This window comes from Eupeodes corollae, chromosome 1 (assembly GCF_945859685.1).
Source record: "Eupeodes corollae chromosome 1, idEupCoro1.1, whole genome shotgun sequence".
In the NCBI taxonomy this organism is placed as follows: Eukaryota; Metazoa; Arthropoda; class Insecta; order Diptera; family Syrphidae; genus Eupeodes; species Eupeodes corollae.
Window position 1 is genome coordinate 212,040,885 of NC_079147.1, and position 17,204 is coordinate 212,058,088.

A 17,204-nucleotide genomic window follows, 5' to 3' on the forward strand; every position below is an offset into this window, starting at 1 on the left:
ATATTTTCGAATGGTTTCAAACCTAATTAATAAATAAGTAAATTTATCCTAATTAACTATTTTATTGCAAATACACTACAAATGTTTCACGATTCGTCAGAGATAAATTTTCCTTGAAAGAAAATTATAAAAATTGGATCTTACTTAGAATTTTAAATGTAGTATATCGGTTAGGAATTGCATTCGAAAGATGGACAAAATAATCTCAACCGAATTTAATGAAACCGATTCCATCAAATCGGATTTTAGAATCGCTTTTGAATTTGCATGCATTTGAAATGAAGAATTTTCCCGGCGTATCTTCTTTTAGAAAACAAAATTCTTTGACAAAAAGAAAGAGAGACTCTTCTGTTTGTGTTTTTTTAAATATTGTTTATACACAAAAACATGTTCTCCAAAATTGTTTTCGAAGCGAGCCATACAAACAAAAACAAAAAATGTACAGTTGTGTTCTCCAAGTATTTTTAAGCTCATTATATTATAGTGAATCCAATAATAGACCTATATCGCCATTAGTCTGTTCTAGATATTTAGTGGTGCTGGATCGTAGGAAAATATTATTTTGTTCACATGTATATACCAAAAGAAAATATCTAATATATTTTACGAAATTAAGTGAAATTCTGGAAAATGAAGGCAATTTTGCTTTTATTTTTTATTTCTCATCTGGGATTATCATTGACTCAAAAACAACAAATCAGCATTGGTAAGTGTGTTCAATTAAGGAAAAAATAAAACCCAATTAAAGTAAAAAATACATATTCTTTGCTTTCAGGTGCGATCTTTTTTCTTGATGAACCAACAGAAATTGAAGCTGCATTCGATAAAGCTGTTTACATTTTGAATCAACGTTCCTCAGAGGTGCAACTTTTTCCAATAAAACGCTATGGAAAAGAAAGCAAGGACAAAATTGATAGTATTGATCTTCAAACTATAGGTTATATTATATTATACGCCAAAAAAGAGCAACTAATTAAATTCCATTTCAAATATAGCTTGTGAACTGATAGGAAATGGTGTGTCGGCTATTTTTGGACCAAGTTCAAACGCACCTAGCGGTAAGTGTGTGACTATTTGTTTGGGTTGGAAATATACTACTCGTTTGTTTTTGTTTGTCTTTTAGATATTGTGGCGCTTATTTGTAATAGTACGGGTATTCCTAATATTTTATTCGATTGGAGTCCTGAGGAGAGTATGACAGAGCGAATGAATCACAGGATGACAGTTAATGTGGCACCTTCGACCACGATTCTATCGAAAGCATATTCCGATATTGTTTATAATTATGCATGGAAGGGTTATACAGTGCTGTATGAAAATCACGAAGGTATACATTTTAATGTTTTCTTTTAAGACTTATCTTACCCGATAAACTTTGTCTTACTGCAGCCTTAGTGAGACTTCAAGACTTGCTTCAACTTAAACGCATACACGAAGAAGAAATAAAAGTTCGTCAGTTTTCCCGAGACGAAGACTTTAGAACTCTATGGAAGAATGTTCGTCATCAGGGAGAAAGAAGAGTAATATTGGATTGTTCACCTGAGTTGCTGGCAGATGTTGTCGATAGTGCGACATTTTTCAATATGACAGGACAATTTAATGTACACCAATTTTTTATTTAGTTACAAGACATTTCTAACATTTCTTTTATTTTTTAGAACTTGTTCTTAACTAATTTGGACACACATAAATCAAATTTACGATTGTTAAATAATGCAAATTTTAGAGTGAATATTACGGCTGTCAGAATTGAATTGAATTCGAACGAGTTTATTGAGGTAAGTACGAAGTTGTGTGCTCCTTTTTCAAGTTATAAGACATAAGCTTAATGAATAAATGATAAGATTATGCAGTTTTATATGATAATTCGTATGTGTTCACTGTGGCGTATGAGTGTTATTTATTATTATATTGAATACACTTCCGTTTCAGGACAATTCTGTAATGTCAACATTAGTATTCGATGCTGTTTTATTGCTACACAATGCCATCAATAATGTAATTGCATCGCAACAATACTTTGCACCACGAATATCATGTGAAAGTACTGAGAAATGGGAAGTTGGAAATTTGATTTTAGAACAAATGTTGCAGGTATTATACTTATACTTACATACTTATTATTTTTTAAACGATTTTATTTCTCACTTTTCAACTTAAAGACATCGGAGGAAAATGGAACTTTTATAACAAAGAACATCCAGTTCAATGAATGGGGTGAACGTGTCAATTTCAATCTAGAAATATATCGCCCAATGTCGGATCGAGTTATTGCCGTTTGGAACCCAGATGGTCAATTAATGGCCAAAACCGAGTCATCATCATCAGTGTCGAAATCGGATACAGGAGAAATACAAGATTTTTCACAAGGTCGAAGGCATTATAGGGTAGCATCACGTATTGGAAAACCTTATCTTATGCTAAGGTATAAACATAACATTTGCTGAAATTTATTAACATCAGATTTTATTTTGCTGAATTTTATGTTTTATTAGAGAACCAGGTGAAAAAGAAATCTTAAGTGGAAACGCTCGATTCGAGGGCTATTCTATTGATCTTATTCACAAGCTTTCGCAAATAGTTGGATTTGATTATACATTTGATATTGTGGACGATGATAGTTATGGAAAATATAATCCAGAAACTAAGCAATGGGATGGAATTGTTGGATATTTGATTGATCATGTAAGTACAAGCAAATTATAATAAAGATCATTCAACTTTTCACGTCTGTGTTGGGACTGCTGCTAATTACTTGACATCAGTTACATCAACATCATTTGTTATGAATGTAAAGAGTTTAAATGTTCCCAAAATGTAATACAACAATATCTTCAACAACAGAGCCATGGTGTTTTAGACATAACTTATTCTTTGCGTTGTTTTTTAGAAAGCCGATATTGGAATATGCGACTTAACAATCACTCAAGCCCGTCGATCAGCTGTAGATTTTACTGTACCATTTATGCAATTGGGTATCAGTATCTTATACTTCAAGACGCCTCCAGAAGCCAAGGATTTGTTTGCTTTTTTAAAACCATTCGATGTGGAGGTTTGGATGTATATGTTGACATCCTATTTAATTATATCTTTGGTGTCCATCGTCATGGCTAGGTTCATATTTTTTATTTTAAATAGAAAAACGAAGAACATGGGTATTTATTTTTTAGAGTATCCCGAGATGAATGGGAAAATCCACATCCATGTAATCCAAATCCTGAAGAACTTGAAAATAAATGGGATATTGCTAATACATCATGGTTAACAATGGGATCACTTATGGCCCAGGGTTGTGATATTTTGCCAAAATCCGGACCAATGCGACTTATGAGCGGAATGTGGTGGTTCTTTTCTTTGATGATGTTAAATTCCTACACAGCTAATTTGGCTGCTTTTCTGACTGCATCGAAAATGGAAAGTGCTATTAATAGTATTAATGATTTGGCGGAACAGAATAAAATTCAATTTGGTACTTTGAGCGGTGGCAGTACTTCAAACTTTTTTTCGGTAAGTGGTTTTATTTTGTATTTCAATCAAAATCAGAGGAGTTTCGGGGAAACATTTTCGAAAGTCAAGAAATGTGAGAGGTAAGTGAGTAATTCGAATTAAAAAAATGGGTGCGTTCATATTATAAAAGTTTCGGTGAGGGGGGGGGGGGGATAAAATAGATATTTGTTTTCAAATTGTTAGGGTTAGTGTTAAAGAGTTAGTAGAGGGACACCTCAAAGTTTTGTTCTATCCCCTCTCCTCTGAAACCTAGTGGTCAATGAAATCCTAACTAGTCTGAATGTGGAGGGTTTCAGGGTGATCGGCTATGCGGATGACATTGCTATACCAGTTTCAGGAAACCATCTTAACACCTTAAAAGAAAATGCCTTAGACAGACTAATACTTTGGGCTGATCGGTGTGGACAAAACCGATTTAGTCCATTTGTCAACCCTCCCTATATTAAAGGAATCCAATTCAAATTCAGACGAGGCTAAATACCTGGACCTTGTTTTAGATAAAAAATCAATCGGAAACGCTATCTACTGGTAAGAGTCAAAAAAGCTACTGCAGCTCTCTTTTCTTGCAAAAAAGCTATTGATAAAAAATGGGGTTTATAAACCCAGAATCATGCATTAGCATTACCCATCGGTTATTAGACCGATTTTAATGTACTGTTTGGCAATATGGTGTACTGCTTTATAGAAAGCTATAAACTGCGTCAAAGTAAATAAATTCCAACGTTCAGTTTGCCTTTCTATAAGCGGATCGCTTCACACGACTCCATATGCGGCGGTGGACACCTTACTTTACCTAACACCTCTTGATATATTTAGTAAACAAATAGCTGCAAGCTCTGCTATTCGCTTCAAAGCTTCGTCGCATTGGATTAACAGCACCATTGTCCACCCCGTAATTCATAGGTATTTAGAATCAATTCCAAAGCACACAGACTACATCAACCATCAACTGCAATTCCACAGAAACTTCAAGATTTCTATACCTTCCAGATCTTTCTGAGAGGATAGGGCATTCCTGGAAGACGAGTCAATCCATTTTTATAGGGATGTGTCAAAAACAAAAGAAGGGGTTGGTGGGGGTGTGTACTCTGAACGACTGAAATAAAGTCTATCATTCCACCGTCCCAATCATTCTAGCGTGTCCTGGCTTAAAGAAAACGTGATGTCAACATCTGATATCCGGATCTTCTCAGATAGTCAGGCCACTATCAAATCTCTGGACTCTGTCTCTACAAACTCTATAACAGTCCATAACTGTCGATCATCTCTAATGAAGATAGCACAACAGTTTAATATTCACCTTTGCTGGGTGCCGGGCCATAGAGACATTCCAGGTAACTGTAAGGCAGATGAACTCACTGGAACGGTACAGTACAGCCCATGCTACCACGTTTGGCAAGTACTGGCATACCAATCGCAAGACGCTATGAAGAAGGATAGGCGTATTCTCAAATGACTTTTGCAGAAGCTGTATGGACGAGGATGGGAAGGAGATATAGTTCTTCACCTTCTCAGGAGAATTCTTCTTTAACGATCTAAACGATCTAAATCATATCACCATAATCAGCCTCTCACGTTTCGTAAGGGACACAAACCGGTTCCATTGAGATTAGGAGAAAGCCTCAAGATTCATGTGGTATCACAATGGGCCATTAAACTGGCCTAAGTGTGTCTGTTTCCATCTTGGACAGCCACCTTAAACTTAACCTACCCTATCTGCGTTAATTCAGAATTTTTAGATTAAATTTATTGAAGGCGGTTTTAATATGGTGGAAGGATCAGGGGATCACTGATCTCGCTGTATCGTCTTTAAGAGCCCAAAGTCACGAATAACCTCATGAGGGAATGATTTGATAATAAAAAAAGTATTGAAATTGTTCGGTTCTTATATGCTTTCGTGAAAAAGTATTTGATTTTGTTAACATTAATATATAAGTAGTTGTTTTTATACCAGACTGAGAATCTATCGTGGTCCGGCTGAAAGTGGGATATGGGAATATTTAGTGATCAATTCCATATCGTAAATTGTAAGGATAAAGAGTAGAGGATCTAAGTTTGTACCTTGTGGCACGCCAGATATAGCTATAAAATGGTAATTTGTATATGCCCTTCTTTACAAGCCTAACTTATATAATCTCTTACAAATTTCTGTGCTATATCCTTGATGTCTAGTACATAAAGATGAACTGAAATATAGAGTCTCAATTTTGTCACAGTGCCTGCTAGTAATTTAATTTCATATCTAAAAACTTGTCTTTTTTAAAAATAATTTTACAGGAATCAAACGATACAGTTTACCGTTTGGCTTGGTCAAAAATGGTGTCAGCTCAACCAACTGTTTTTACAAAAAGTAATGCCGAGGGTGTGGATCGTGTTAGGAAGAACAAAAATACTTATGCTTTTCTTATTGAAACAACAAGTATGGAGTATGCTATTGAAAATGATGAAAAATGTGAACTCACCCAAATTGGATCACAAATTGGTGAAAAACATTACGGAATTGCTGTTCCATTGGGTAAGAAATTGGTCAAAACAACTAGCGGATCTGTTTTCTTTTTTTGATAAGAATACCTTATAATTTTTAACTTTTTTATCGACGCTTTCGGTTTCTGACATCTAAACGTCATATAATTCTATTAAAAAAGGAAAAACAAAGTGATGAATTAATTTAATTTATTTATTAATGCTCTGTTAAAATATTAAAAATACTTCAGCATTATGATAAATAACATAATAACAGATTATAGATATTGTATAGAGCGCGAAAGGGTTGCGATTTCAGTGATACCAGATAAGTTGAACAAAATGTCGGTGGTGCAGGACATGTTACCGACCTCGTTCAATTTTTTTTCTTCGTATTTGGTAACAGCAAAAGTTTGGAAAGTAATTTAAACTGTCACTTTAGCTTATTCGCCTAGTTTTGCAATATGGGTGATTATTTGGAAGCTCAGCTGCAACTTACCCAAACCCTAACTAACATTAAATTCGAACTTCTATAACTGTTGCCAGGCGACAACAAAAAAAAAACTGCCCTAATGTAGGTAACTGTTGTTACTACAGTTTTCGTGTTAATTTTTCAGGTGCGGACTATCGTTCTAATTTGAGTGTTGCCATTTTAAAACTCAGCGAAAGAGGTGAATTATTTTCGTTAAAAAAGAAATGGTGGGCGAATCCCAATAAAACATGCTCCAAAGCTGATGTCGTAGACGGTAATGAACTGTCTATTGAAGAACTTGGTGGTGTGTTTCTTGTTTTGGGTTGTGGTATATTTGGAGCATTTGTTTTGGGTATTATTGAATTTCTATGGAATGTTCAACAAGTTGCAGTTGAAGAGAGGGTAAGGAGCTTAAATATTGAAAAACAAAAGAAATACAACTAATTTGTGTCTTTTTCATTTCTTTTCAAGTTAACACCTATGGAAGCTTTAAAATCTGAAGTCATGTTTGCACTTAAGTTTTGGATAAAAAAGAAACCGGTCAAAATATTAGGAAGCAGTTCAGGATCGGGTTCGGGTTCAGAATCAGGGTCAACTAGTAACCGATCGCGGCGTTCTTCTGTGCAATCCCAACAATCGACAGCTAAACATTCTGTTAAAAAAGTTAGCATAGAATAAAAATGTATAAATGTTTTACGTAAGACTGTACTGCAAACAACATGTCTCATTGTACTATGGTTGTAGAATTGTTGTAATTTATAAATACCTACATACAGTAAGACTTGCTTATCAGACTGTCTTCTATTTGTACTATAGATTATGCATATATCCTGCTATTTGGACCTTAGTACATTAACCTCAAATTGTAGTTTCAGAATTTTTTAAAATTTAAAAAAAAATGAATAAGCTTACAGAATTGGATAAACAAAATGCTATCGATTACCAAATTAATGGATAAATAAATGTTATGTTAGTTAAGTTCCAGGTGGACATCTATAATGGCAACATTTTTAATCTTCATTCAAAACATACAAAATACTAATGTGCTCATCAAAAGTGGAAACATTCACTTATGGTCAACACTTGAATACCAACAAGAAAAAAATGCACAAAATACTGGATACAACTTTTACGAGTGCACAGTGCGCACTTTCATCGTTGTGTCCGTCGGTCGCTCGTCGTTCGATATTATTTATCTACGGAGCTACACGAAATAGCGCCTTTGGACAAACAACCATAAAATGTTGACATAAATTCAATTTGATTTATGATTGCATTTAAAACGCAATCAATGAGATAAAAGTCCTCAAGAATGCAAATGAATTATGTGTGTTTTAAAGGCCCTGTCTCCCCAGAGCTGTATACCTATAATATGTTTTAAGAAATTGGTTATTTTTATTTACTATGTATGTTTTGAACTCACACTGCAGGCCAATAGAATAGGTTAAAAGCTTTTACAGATTTTCTCCTAAATAGAGCTTCGAAAAAGAATTTTATAAGAAAATTATTGACTGAAGTATGCCCTATCGGTAAATTGCAAACAAACTTTAAAATGCAATTAAAAAAAGCATTTCCCAGCGGTGAATAGAATACGCTTAGAGCTAGAACTGGTGAAGTTATACGCTGAGCAAAGTTTAAATGTTGCTGTACATTGCGAAAACAAAATAAAGGAAACTATGGAAAGGATATGAAAATCCAAAAAAAGGACCTTTGTATGCTGAAATAAGATTAAAAGCCCGCCAGGCTTATCATTTTTGCCAGATAGCTCCTCAAATAACAACAACACTTTTCTTCTTCTAGACTACAAACATTTTTGACCTTTAAGAGATTGAGTGACTAGGAGTGCCCCGAAAATCAAACGCATGAAATTGAAGAAGTAGTGAAAGTTTGTTTGTAAATAAGATGAAACAAAATTTAATCCTGATGATTGAGATGCTTTTAATTTTTATTATTGAAGAACATTCTTGAAAAGGCTTTTCTGAAATTTATTGTTTAGACCCGTCATCCATATCGAAAAATTCGTAAAAGGTTGAATTATACAATAAAAAGTTGGATTGTTTGAATAACCTCCCAACCCTTCTTACCAGACATAAATATTATTTAGAATTTTGTTAATGGCTCGTCTGCGAAGTCTTAAAATCTAGGCAACAATTTGAAGATAAAACATCACTTACAAAAGCCATAAAACAGGATTGGAGAAAAATATCTTAAAAAATTGTTTTGTAAAAAAAAGCTGATGTGAACCTATTCTATTGACCGGCAGTGTACAACTATGAAGGAGCTCACTAGAGTTGGGCAACCCACGTCCGGTCCGGTCGGGTTGGTTTTGCAGTGTGGGAAAGATAAAAAAGTTACAACTTGAGAAAGTAATCGATAGTTGGCTTAATCAGTGTTGACACTTGGCTATTTTTTCTACAGTAATTGAATTTAGACATTGTAGGAGAAAAGGTAGAAAATGGTAGTTTTTTTGTATGATATATTTATTTGTGTTTACTCTAATATTCAAAAAACTTAGATTCTGTCAAGGTCTATAGGAACAAGACGTGTGCAGATAAGTGTTGAAAACTCCGTTCTCAAAATCTCTATTTGACTGATAAATTTTATACTATCTTAATTTATTGCCTCTTATTTTATTATGTTGTCTTAAAATATTTTTCAATTTTATCAGGGAAACATTTTTCAAGAGATAAATCTACAAAAGCCTTTGGCCAAGGTAAACCGACATGACACAAGCAAAGACTTATTTATGTTGAAACCCTTTCTGAATAAAAGAGGTGGTCTGCAGATAAGTAAAGCCAAGCCACATGAATCGATTAAAATCTTACTATAAATCTTTTAATTAAAAACAAAAAATAAATAATTTTAAAAGTTCGCGTTGAAAAACAGGAAAATAGAACTCTACTCTGTGGCAATTGATTTCTACAACAGCAACTCGCTAAGCACAGAGGGGTCCTGCATAGTTGTAATACGTTGTCTCAACGTCACCTTAATCCGCGCACCGAGCCATTTAATCCCAAGTTATTCCACCATTTATAATTATTTCTATTAAACGCCACAATTTATCGCCATCCGTTCGCATTTGAAAGCGACATTCGAGTGGGCTGCCGATCGGATAAGACGCGCAACTATACAAGTCAAGAACCGTGAGTAATTTGACGCGCAACTTATAGATGCAAGCCACTGATTCGCACACAACTTTAACACGAACTGCTTAGCCGCAGTAACATGATAAAAGAAAAACAACAACTAACAAAACCGAAATGGTATCAATGGACATTAATTGACATGTTGGTTAACGGAAGCACTAAGCGACACCTATTTGTGAGTTATAATAATAATATAATAATATGTATACTTAAGTATAAATACATTATGTTAGTAACAGTGTTTATTAAAATTGGTATAACGACGACGACGATGCCTATTTTATTTTAGCATCGGCATCATTTTTGTGTGACGGAAATTTGAGAACCTACGTATTAATGTTTAAGTATGAGGTAACCTACGACCTAAAACAGTGGATTGTTTTGGCAGATAGTCTGGATACATATTTTAATATTGAATTTTCTTTAACATGATATATAAACTGATTATTTATATTCAGTTAAAAGGAAAAAGGTTAAAGCTTGTGCTGTCGAACTGATCTCTTAATCCAAATTTAACTGGAAGCGGGTGGGTAGAACTGAAAATTCAATCTGCAACAAATAATTTGGTGTATGAGAAGAAATTTTAATTTTTTTCTTTGATTATTCTGAAACTGGCAGTTGTTATAAATCAATATTGTGTTTCCTTTCAATGTTTATATCGGGTTTTTAATAGGGACTTGACAACTTTATGTCGTATTTTTCGGCAAGGACCTTGCTTTAAACCCATACAAGATCAAACGGATGGAGCTCTGAAGGAAATTCACCAAAACGAAAAATTTGTTCACTAAATTATCTTCAGTTACAAGGCTCATTTTTTTTCTACGCGAAATATTTCTCGAACCAACAGTTCTAGCGACTTCAATTAAATTTTATACTATACATTGTGACGTGATACCAAATTGGTAAAAATTGCCAATAAATGGTCAGGTATTTTTTAAATAAAAACAAAAATCTGAAAAAAAACTACAAAAAGTTGGGTATAACTGATTTTGACCTCGAATATTTCGAGAATAAATAAAAGTATTGTCTTAAAAACCATTTCATTGTAAGAAAAATGTTGGTGTTAGAAGAATCCAATCAGCATTTTTAGAACATCAAATTTTCAAAAAAAAACCATCTCATATAAGACACTCATCATTTTGGATCTCATATATCGCGTAGAGATTCTTCGGGTAAAAGTTGGGAAAATGTACAACGAAAAACTGTGCGGGCTGTACACTGACACTGATCTAATCAAAAGAATAAAAGATCAACGACTTACATAGATGGCTGGGTGACGTATAGCGAATGCACATCAACGTTCCAGTCCGGAAAGTTTTTAGAATCTAATCCCCAGGGAGGGACGGCGCGGCGGCGGTGTAGTAGAAGAAAATCGTGACTCAAGTAGCGCACGCAGGACCCCAACCAACTAGGATCTCGAAACTGGAGACAGCAGTCAGCTATCAAGGAACCGAACTGTCTGGAGACAAATGTTGGGGAGGCCCAGGTCCATCCCAGACTGTAGCGCCTATAGTCTGGGTGCTTACTGTAGTAAATAAGTAAGTACGAATAAATGTCTCTATGCATTTTCTCCTGCACGCTGCTGCAGTGATTTAAGGAAAACCACATTCTTGTTGCATTCCAATAAGTATTTTTAATGGCTTCCAATCGAGATATAAGTATGCCCATACAATTTAAAGTTGCTTTGTCTGTAAATTTTTGACTTGTTATATCCGATTACCAGGGATACATGCACCGGGAACCTGGAGTTTACGGATATCGAGACTATAAGTTGTCGGTTGCTTGGGCACCCTCAAGGCGTCTGGAAACATTGTTAGGCTCGTGCTTAGGTGGCGGGTATCCACATGGTAATAATAATGGTTTAAATTAATATATATGTATGTATATATTCGGGATAATTTTAATTTAATCGAAAGGTAGTAATCAAAAATAATTGTTTTTAAATACAGAGTCATGCATACAATTTTACTGACAACAACAAGCGCGACGGCTCTGATCTGCATTTCAATCAATCTATTTTCTGTCCTGATCATTTTCGGAGAAAAAGAGGAAGAAAAAAAAACAAAAAACGTGGAATTTGGTTGTATTTTTCGTCGACGAAATCCTCTGAGCTACCAGGCGAACATGTTTAGAAGTGAGTATACATTTTACATCACCAGAAAAGTTTGTAGTTGCTGTTTTGCTTTCTTCCAACACTATGCATGTATACCTCAGGTCAAACATATATATATATAACTTCTGAGACAAAACAGAAAATACGCAGAAAAAAACAACTTATCCCGATCTCCACACCCACTATTCGCCAATTCTTTTTCGTGACAGACAAAAAAAAAACACATACAACTATAGAGCAAAACACAATGACGCGAATGCGAAACACAAAAGAAAAAGTTATTTTCTGTAGATTTGGCAAAATAGCTTAAATTCATAGAAGAAATCGTCTTAGCTACCAGGCAACCATGTACAGAAGCAGGTATACGTTTACCATTCCAAAAAGAAAGATGGAGTAGTTTTTCGTTCTTTTGCATATAACTACAATCGCCACTTCAACTCATTTTTTCATATGTACTTCTTCTCTCCACCAAAACATAGAAGTTGTTGAAAACACGAAATATGATATGAAAGAATAAAATAGTGTGTAGGAAGTTATGTATGTATGTATATGAATAGTGGGAGTGACGATCGCAGCAAACGAACAACTACACCTTTCTTTGTTTATGGACAGCGAAAACTTGCTTTTTAACATGTCCACCTGGTATCTCAGAAGAATTTTTATATGAAATTGAACCGTTTGGTCTTCAGCCAAGTTACAATTTTGTTTTGAGTTGCGTCAAACAATAAAAAAATGTCTGGGTGTAAATTTATTCCTGTAACTGCACACTACATGATGCGTAATGTGTAGGAGTTTTTATGATTTTCTATAACAGTCCTCAGGATAGTAGATTAAAACGCTCCTTGTAATACTTTTTGTTAAGATTTGGTTACAATAATGGTGAATATATAAGAGAACTCATCATTCAATCCTTTTATTTTTATTAGAAAACATTTTAATTTAACAATATATTCAAAATATGCTTTTTTGGAAAGCTGAATTTTTTGATGAAGACAAATACAGTCATGCTAAGTAAAAATTTATATTCTAAGGTGACGACAATATTTTCGCATTCATCAATATCCACCTAAAGCTTATAACAAACAGAATTTTATTAAACAAGATTTGGAAAGAATTTTATTAGTTTTCTCGTATTACCTAGGACCTAGAACTTTGTCAGTTTTTGAAAATTCCTACACACTTCAGACTATCCAGATTTAAACCTAGGTATAAGGCATAATAATGTAATATCCGTGGTATGATGAGTTCATAGGACTGCCATGCTGGAAATCTTAGTGTTGATTCGTCTCTGTACTAACTGGCACTTTTTCTTGCGAGGAAGTGACAAATCCTCTTAGAATAATTATTGTCATGAAAAAGGCTTTCTCAAATTAGCCTTTCGGATTCGGCATGGAGTAAATGTCCATTCCTGACAACATTACTCGCACACAGGAATGGTTGAGAGTTGTAACTCGCTAGGCTTTAAGTTTCAACGGACTGTTGCGCCATCTAAACCTAATTTTTTTTTTTAATGGCCTCCAATGCCTAAGAAATCAGGATAAAAATATGATTCATATAAGGAAAAGTTGCATTGTTTGCATTTCTAACTTATAATACCCGATTACCAGGAAAGCATAAACTGGGGACCTGGACGTTACGGGTGTTCGGGTATCCCCAGGAAGGTTAGGTTAGGTTATAGTGGCTGTCCAAGATGGAAACGGATACACTTAGGCCAGTTTAATGGCCCATTGTGATACCACATGAATCTTGAGGCCCAGGAAACATCGCCAGGTTCGTGGTGAGGTGTCAAGTATCCAGGTCTTAATAAATATGCTCCAAAATAATTTCTTACTCGAAGTGTTCTCCATACTTTTTTTTATTAATTTACAGAAAGTATAGATCAATATATTCGGAATGAATTTAATTTGATCGATTAGCAAGCATATAAACTTTGCATCTGTGCTAATTACCACTAACAAAGAAGGCAGTGATCATTAAACTTAACTTTTAAAAATTGAAAAATACAGAATCATGCATACATTTTTACTAACATCACCTATGCCTAAGTTCAGTCCCAGCGACAACGACGGCTCTGATCTACTTTTCACTCAATCTATTCTCTGTCTTGATCATTTTGAGAGAAAAAGAGGAAGAAAAAAAAAAACGTGGAGTTCATTTAATTTGGTTGTATGTTTCGTCGACGAATTCCTCTGAGGTACCAGGCGAACATGTTAAGAAGTGAGTATACATTCTACATCACCAGAAAAAACATTTTTTTTGCGATCTCCACACCCACTATCCTCGATTTCTTTTTGGTCTCAGACTAAAAATAAAACAAAGAAACTATAAAGAACAAAACAGAATCTCTAAATAATGCAAAACACAAAAGAAAAAGAAATGTACTGTTATTTTCTGTAGAAATCTTGCCAATCAAATTCATAGAAGAAATACTCTGATGTACGACACTTCAAAAAGAAACATGCAGTAGTTTTTCGTTCTCTTTTGCATGCAACCACGATCGCCACTCCCATTTTTTTCATATTTCTCATTGTGAGTTCTTCTCTCCACCAAAACATAGAAGTTGTTGACAACAAGAAATATGATATGAAAGAATAAAATAGATAGTGTGTAGGCGGTTATGTATGTATATGAATAGTGGGAGTATCGATCGTTGACAAAATGAACAACTAGACGTTTCATTGTTTATAGACTGCGAATACCTGCTTCTTTACATGTGCGCCTGGTATCTCAGAAGAATTTCTACATACATATATGAAATTGAACCGATTGGTCTTCAGCGAAGTTACAATTTTGTTTTGAGTTGCGTCAAACAATAACATGTCTCAGGGCGTAAATTTATTCCTGTAACTTTTTTGGTATTATTTTTTGAATTCGAAAACTATGTTCTATACTTTACTTGTCTTGTTTTTAAAATACTAATAACCGAGCTTGATTAAGCGAAAATGGTGCGTAATTTTGTAGAAGTCTTTTGTATCATTTTCTATAGATACATAAGTAATAGTCCTTACGATAATAGCTTGATCCTCTCCCTGTAATACCTTCTGTTTAGACTTGGGTGCAATAAATTTCAATGTAAAAAAGAACACATAATTTAATCAGCATATTTTTAATAGAAAATGTTTTGATTTACCGATATATGTATGTATGTATGTACTTTAAATTATGTTATTTTGGACAACTAACATTTTGGCTTAATTTTTTGACGAAGCTATCTTGACCATAATATCTTCGCATTCATCAATATCAACTTAAAATGACAACAAACAGAACTTTATTAATCAAAAATTTGGAAAGAATTTTAATAGTTTTTTGGTATTACCTAGGGACTAGAACTTTGTCAGTGTTTGGAAATTCCTCCAGACTTCAGATCATCCAGGTTTAAACCTAGGTATAAAGTGTCATATGTAGTATCAGTTGTGTGATGGTAAGTTCATAGGACTGCCATGCTAAAGATCTTACGGTTGATCCCTGCCTGTACTAACTGGCAGTGCTTCTTGCGAGGAATTGACAAATCTTCCAAGAGTAATTGTTGTCATAAAAAGTGTTTTCTCAAATAAACCGTTCGGTTTCGGCATGAAGTAAAGGTCGCCTCCATCTCTGACAACACAGGAACGGTTGACAGTGGTTAGTCACTCAACTTTAGTTTTAAACAGACTGTTGTGCCACCTAAACCAGGAAAGCATACCTGGACATTACGGATATCGCGCGGTAGTAGTCGGGTGTTTGAGTACCCTCAAGATGTCTTGAATTATCGTCCGGTTCGTGGTGAGGTCTCTGGTAATCAAGTCTTATAAATGTGGTTCAAAATTATTTCTAACTGACTCTTCTCCATATTTTTTTGTATCAAATTACAAGAAAGTATAGATTAATATATTCGGAATGAATTTATTTTCATCGATTAGCAAACATATAGAATTTTTTTGAAAGTTACAGCATTAGCTTAGTGTCTATTCTAATTACCTAACACTAAAGACGAAGGCAGTGATCAAAACTCAACGTTTTTAAGTACAGATCAAGCATACATTTTTACAAACATATTCTATGTCTATGTTCAGTCCCAGCGACAACAACGGCGACAGCTCTGATCTACTCTTCACTTAATCCATTGTCTGTCTTGATCATTTTGGGAGAATAAGACGAAGGAAAAGAAAAAAACGTGGAGTTTATTTAATTTGCTTGTATGTTTCGTCGACGAATTCCTCTGAGGTACCAGGCGAACATGTTTAGAAGTGAGTATACATTCTACATTAACAGAAAAGTTTGTAGTTGTTGTTTTTTTGTTTTGCTTTCTTCCAACCACGATCGCCCTCCCACTCCTTTCAAAACTATGCATGTATGGCTCAGGTCTAACATATACAGTGCAAATAAAATACCTGCCCAACCTAGAGACATAACAGAAAATACGCAAAAAAACAACTTTTATGCGATCTCCACACCCACTATCCTCGATTTCTATTCAGTCTCAGACTTAAAAAAAAAACAAAGAAACTATAAAGAACAAAACAGAATCTCTAAATAATGCGAATGCAAAACACAAAAGAAAAAGAAATGTACTGTTATTTTCTGTAGAAATCTTGCCAATCAAATTCATAGAAGAAATACTCTGATGTACGACACTTCAAAAAGAAACATGCAGTAGTTTTTCGTTCTCTTTTGCATGCAACCACGATCGCCACTCCCATTTTTTTCATATTTCTCATTGTGAGTTCTTTTCTCCACCAAAACAAAGAAGTTGTTGACAAAACCAAATATGATATGAAAAGACAAAAAAAATAATTTGTAAGCGGTAATGTATACATATATGTATGTATATGAATAGTAGGAGTGGCGATCATAGACAAATTGACAACAAGACGTTTCATTATTTGTGGACAGCGATTACCTGCTTCTTAGCATGTTCGCCTGGTATCTCAGAAGAATTTCTTTGAACCGATTGAAACAATTTTGGTTTGAGTTGCGTTAAACAATAAAATGTCTCTGGGTATTATTCCTGTAACTTCACATTACATGATGGGTAAGTGTTGGAGGTTATATGATTTTCTATAGATTAATAATAATCCTCAGGATATTAGATTAATACACTCCTTGTAATACTTTTTGTTTAGACTTGGTTACAATAATGGTGAATATATAAAAGAACTCATCATTCAATCCGTTTATTTTTATTAGAAAACATTTTCATTTAACAATATATTTGAAACTATGTTCTTTTATAAAACTGACATTTTAGCTGAATTTTTTGATGAAGACAAATACAGTCATGCTAAGAAAAAATTCTAAAAAAGTAAAAAGTAAAATATTCTAAGGTGAGGACAAATCTTCGCATTCATCATTATCAACCTAAAATTACAACAAACTTAGTTTTAGTAACTAAAATTTGGAAAGAATTTTCTTAATTTTCTCGTATTACCTAAGGACTAGAACTTTTTCAGTATTTGAAAATTCCTCCAAACTTCAGATAATCCAGGTTTAAACCTAGATATAAGGTTTTATATGTAGTACC

The 17,204-nt window shown here is 34.1% G+C and overlaps 1 protein-coding gene across 1 annotated transcript; it reads left to right on the forward strand.

The window, feature by feature from the left end:
* Nucleotides 1–503: 503 nt before the first annotated feature.
* On the forward strand, nt 504–7,231 carry LOC129942348 (glutamate receptor ionotropic, kainate 2-like). The gene is made up of 14 exons (XM_056051223.1): nt 504–706; nt 776–937; nt 996–1,058; nt 1,124–1,327; nt 1,390–1,601; nt 1,659–1,778; nt 1,933–2,094; nt 2,163–2,425; nt 2,496–2,685; nt 2,891–3,114; nt 3,171–3,507; nt 5,785–6,022; nt 6,588–6,844; nt 6,914–7,231. Exons 1-14 carry the CDS (start codon nt 631–633, stop codon nt 7,118–7,120), a joined length of 2,715 nt encoding a protein of 904 aa, XP_055907198.1. The 5' UTR covers nt 504–630; the 3' UTR covers nt 7,121–7,231.
* The last annotated feature ends 9,973 nt before the right edge of the window (nt 7,232–17,204 follow it).

What these genes read in the sequence shown, in the direction of transcription:
- LOC129942348 (XM_056051223.1), top strand. Translation starts at nt 631, where the DNA reads ATGAAGGCAATTTTGCTTTTATTTTTTATTTCTCATCTGGGATTATCA. An exon ending in AAGTTCAAACGCACCTAGCG is followed by an intron (nt 1,059 to 1,123) that starts GTAAGTGTGTGA and finishes TTTGTCTTTTAG; the next exon opens with ATATTGTGGCGCTTATTTGT. An exon ending in GCTGTATGAAAATCACGAAG is followed by an intron (nt 1,328 to 1,389) that starts GTATACATTTTA and finishes GTCTTACTGCAG; the next exon opens with CCTTAGTGAGACTTCAAGAC.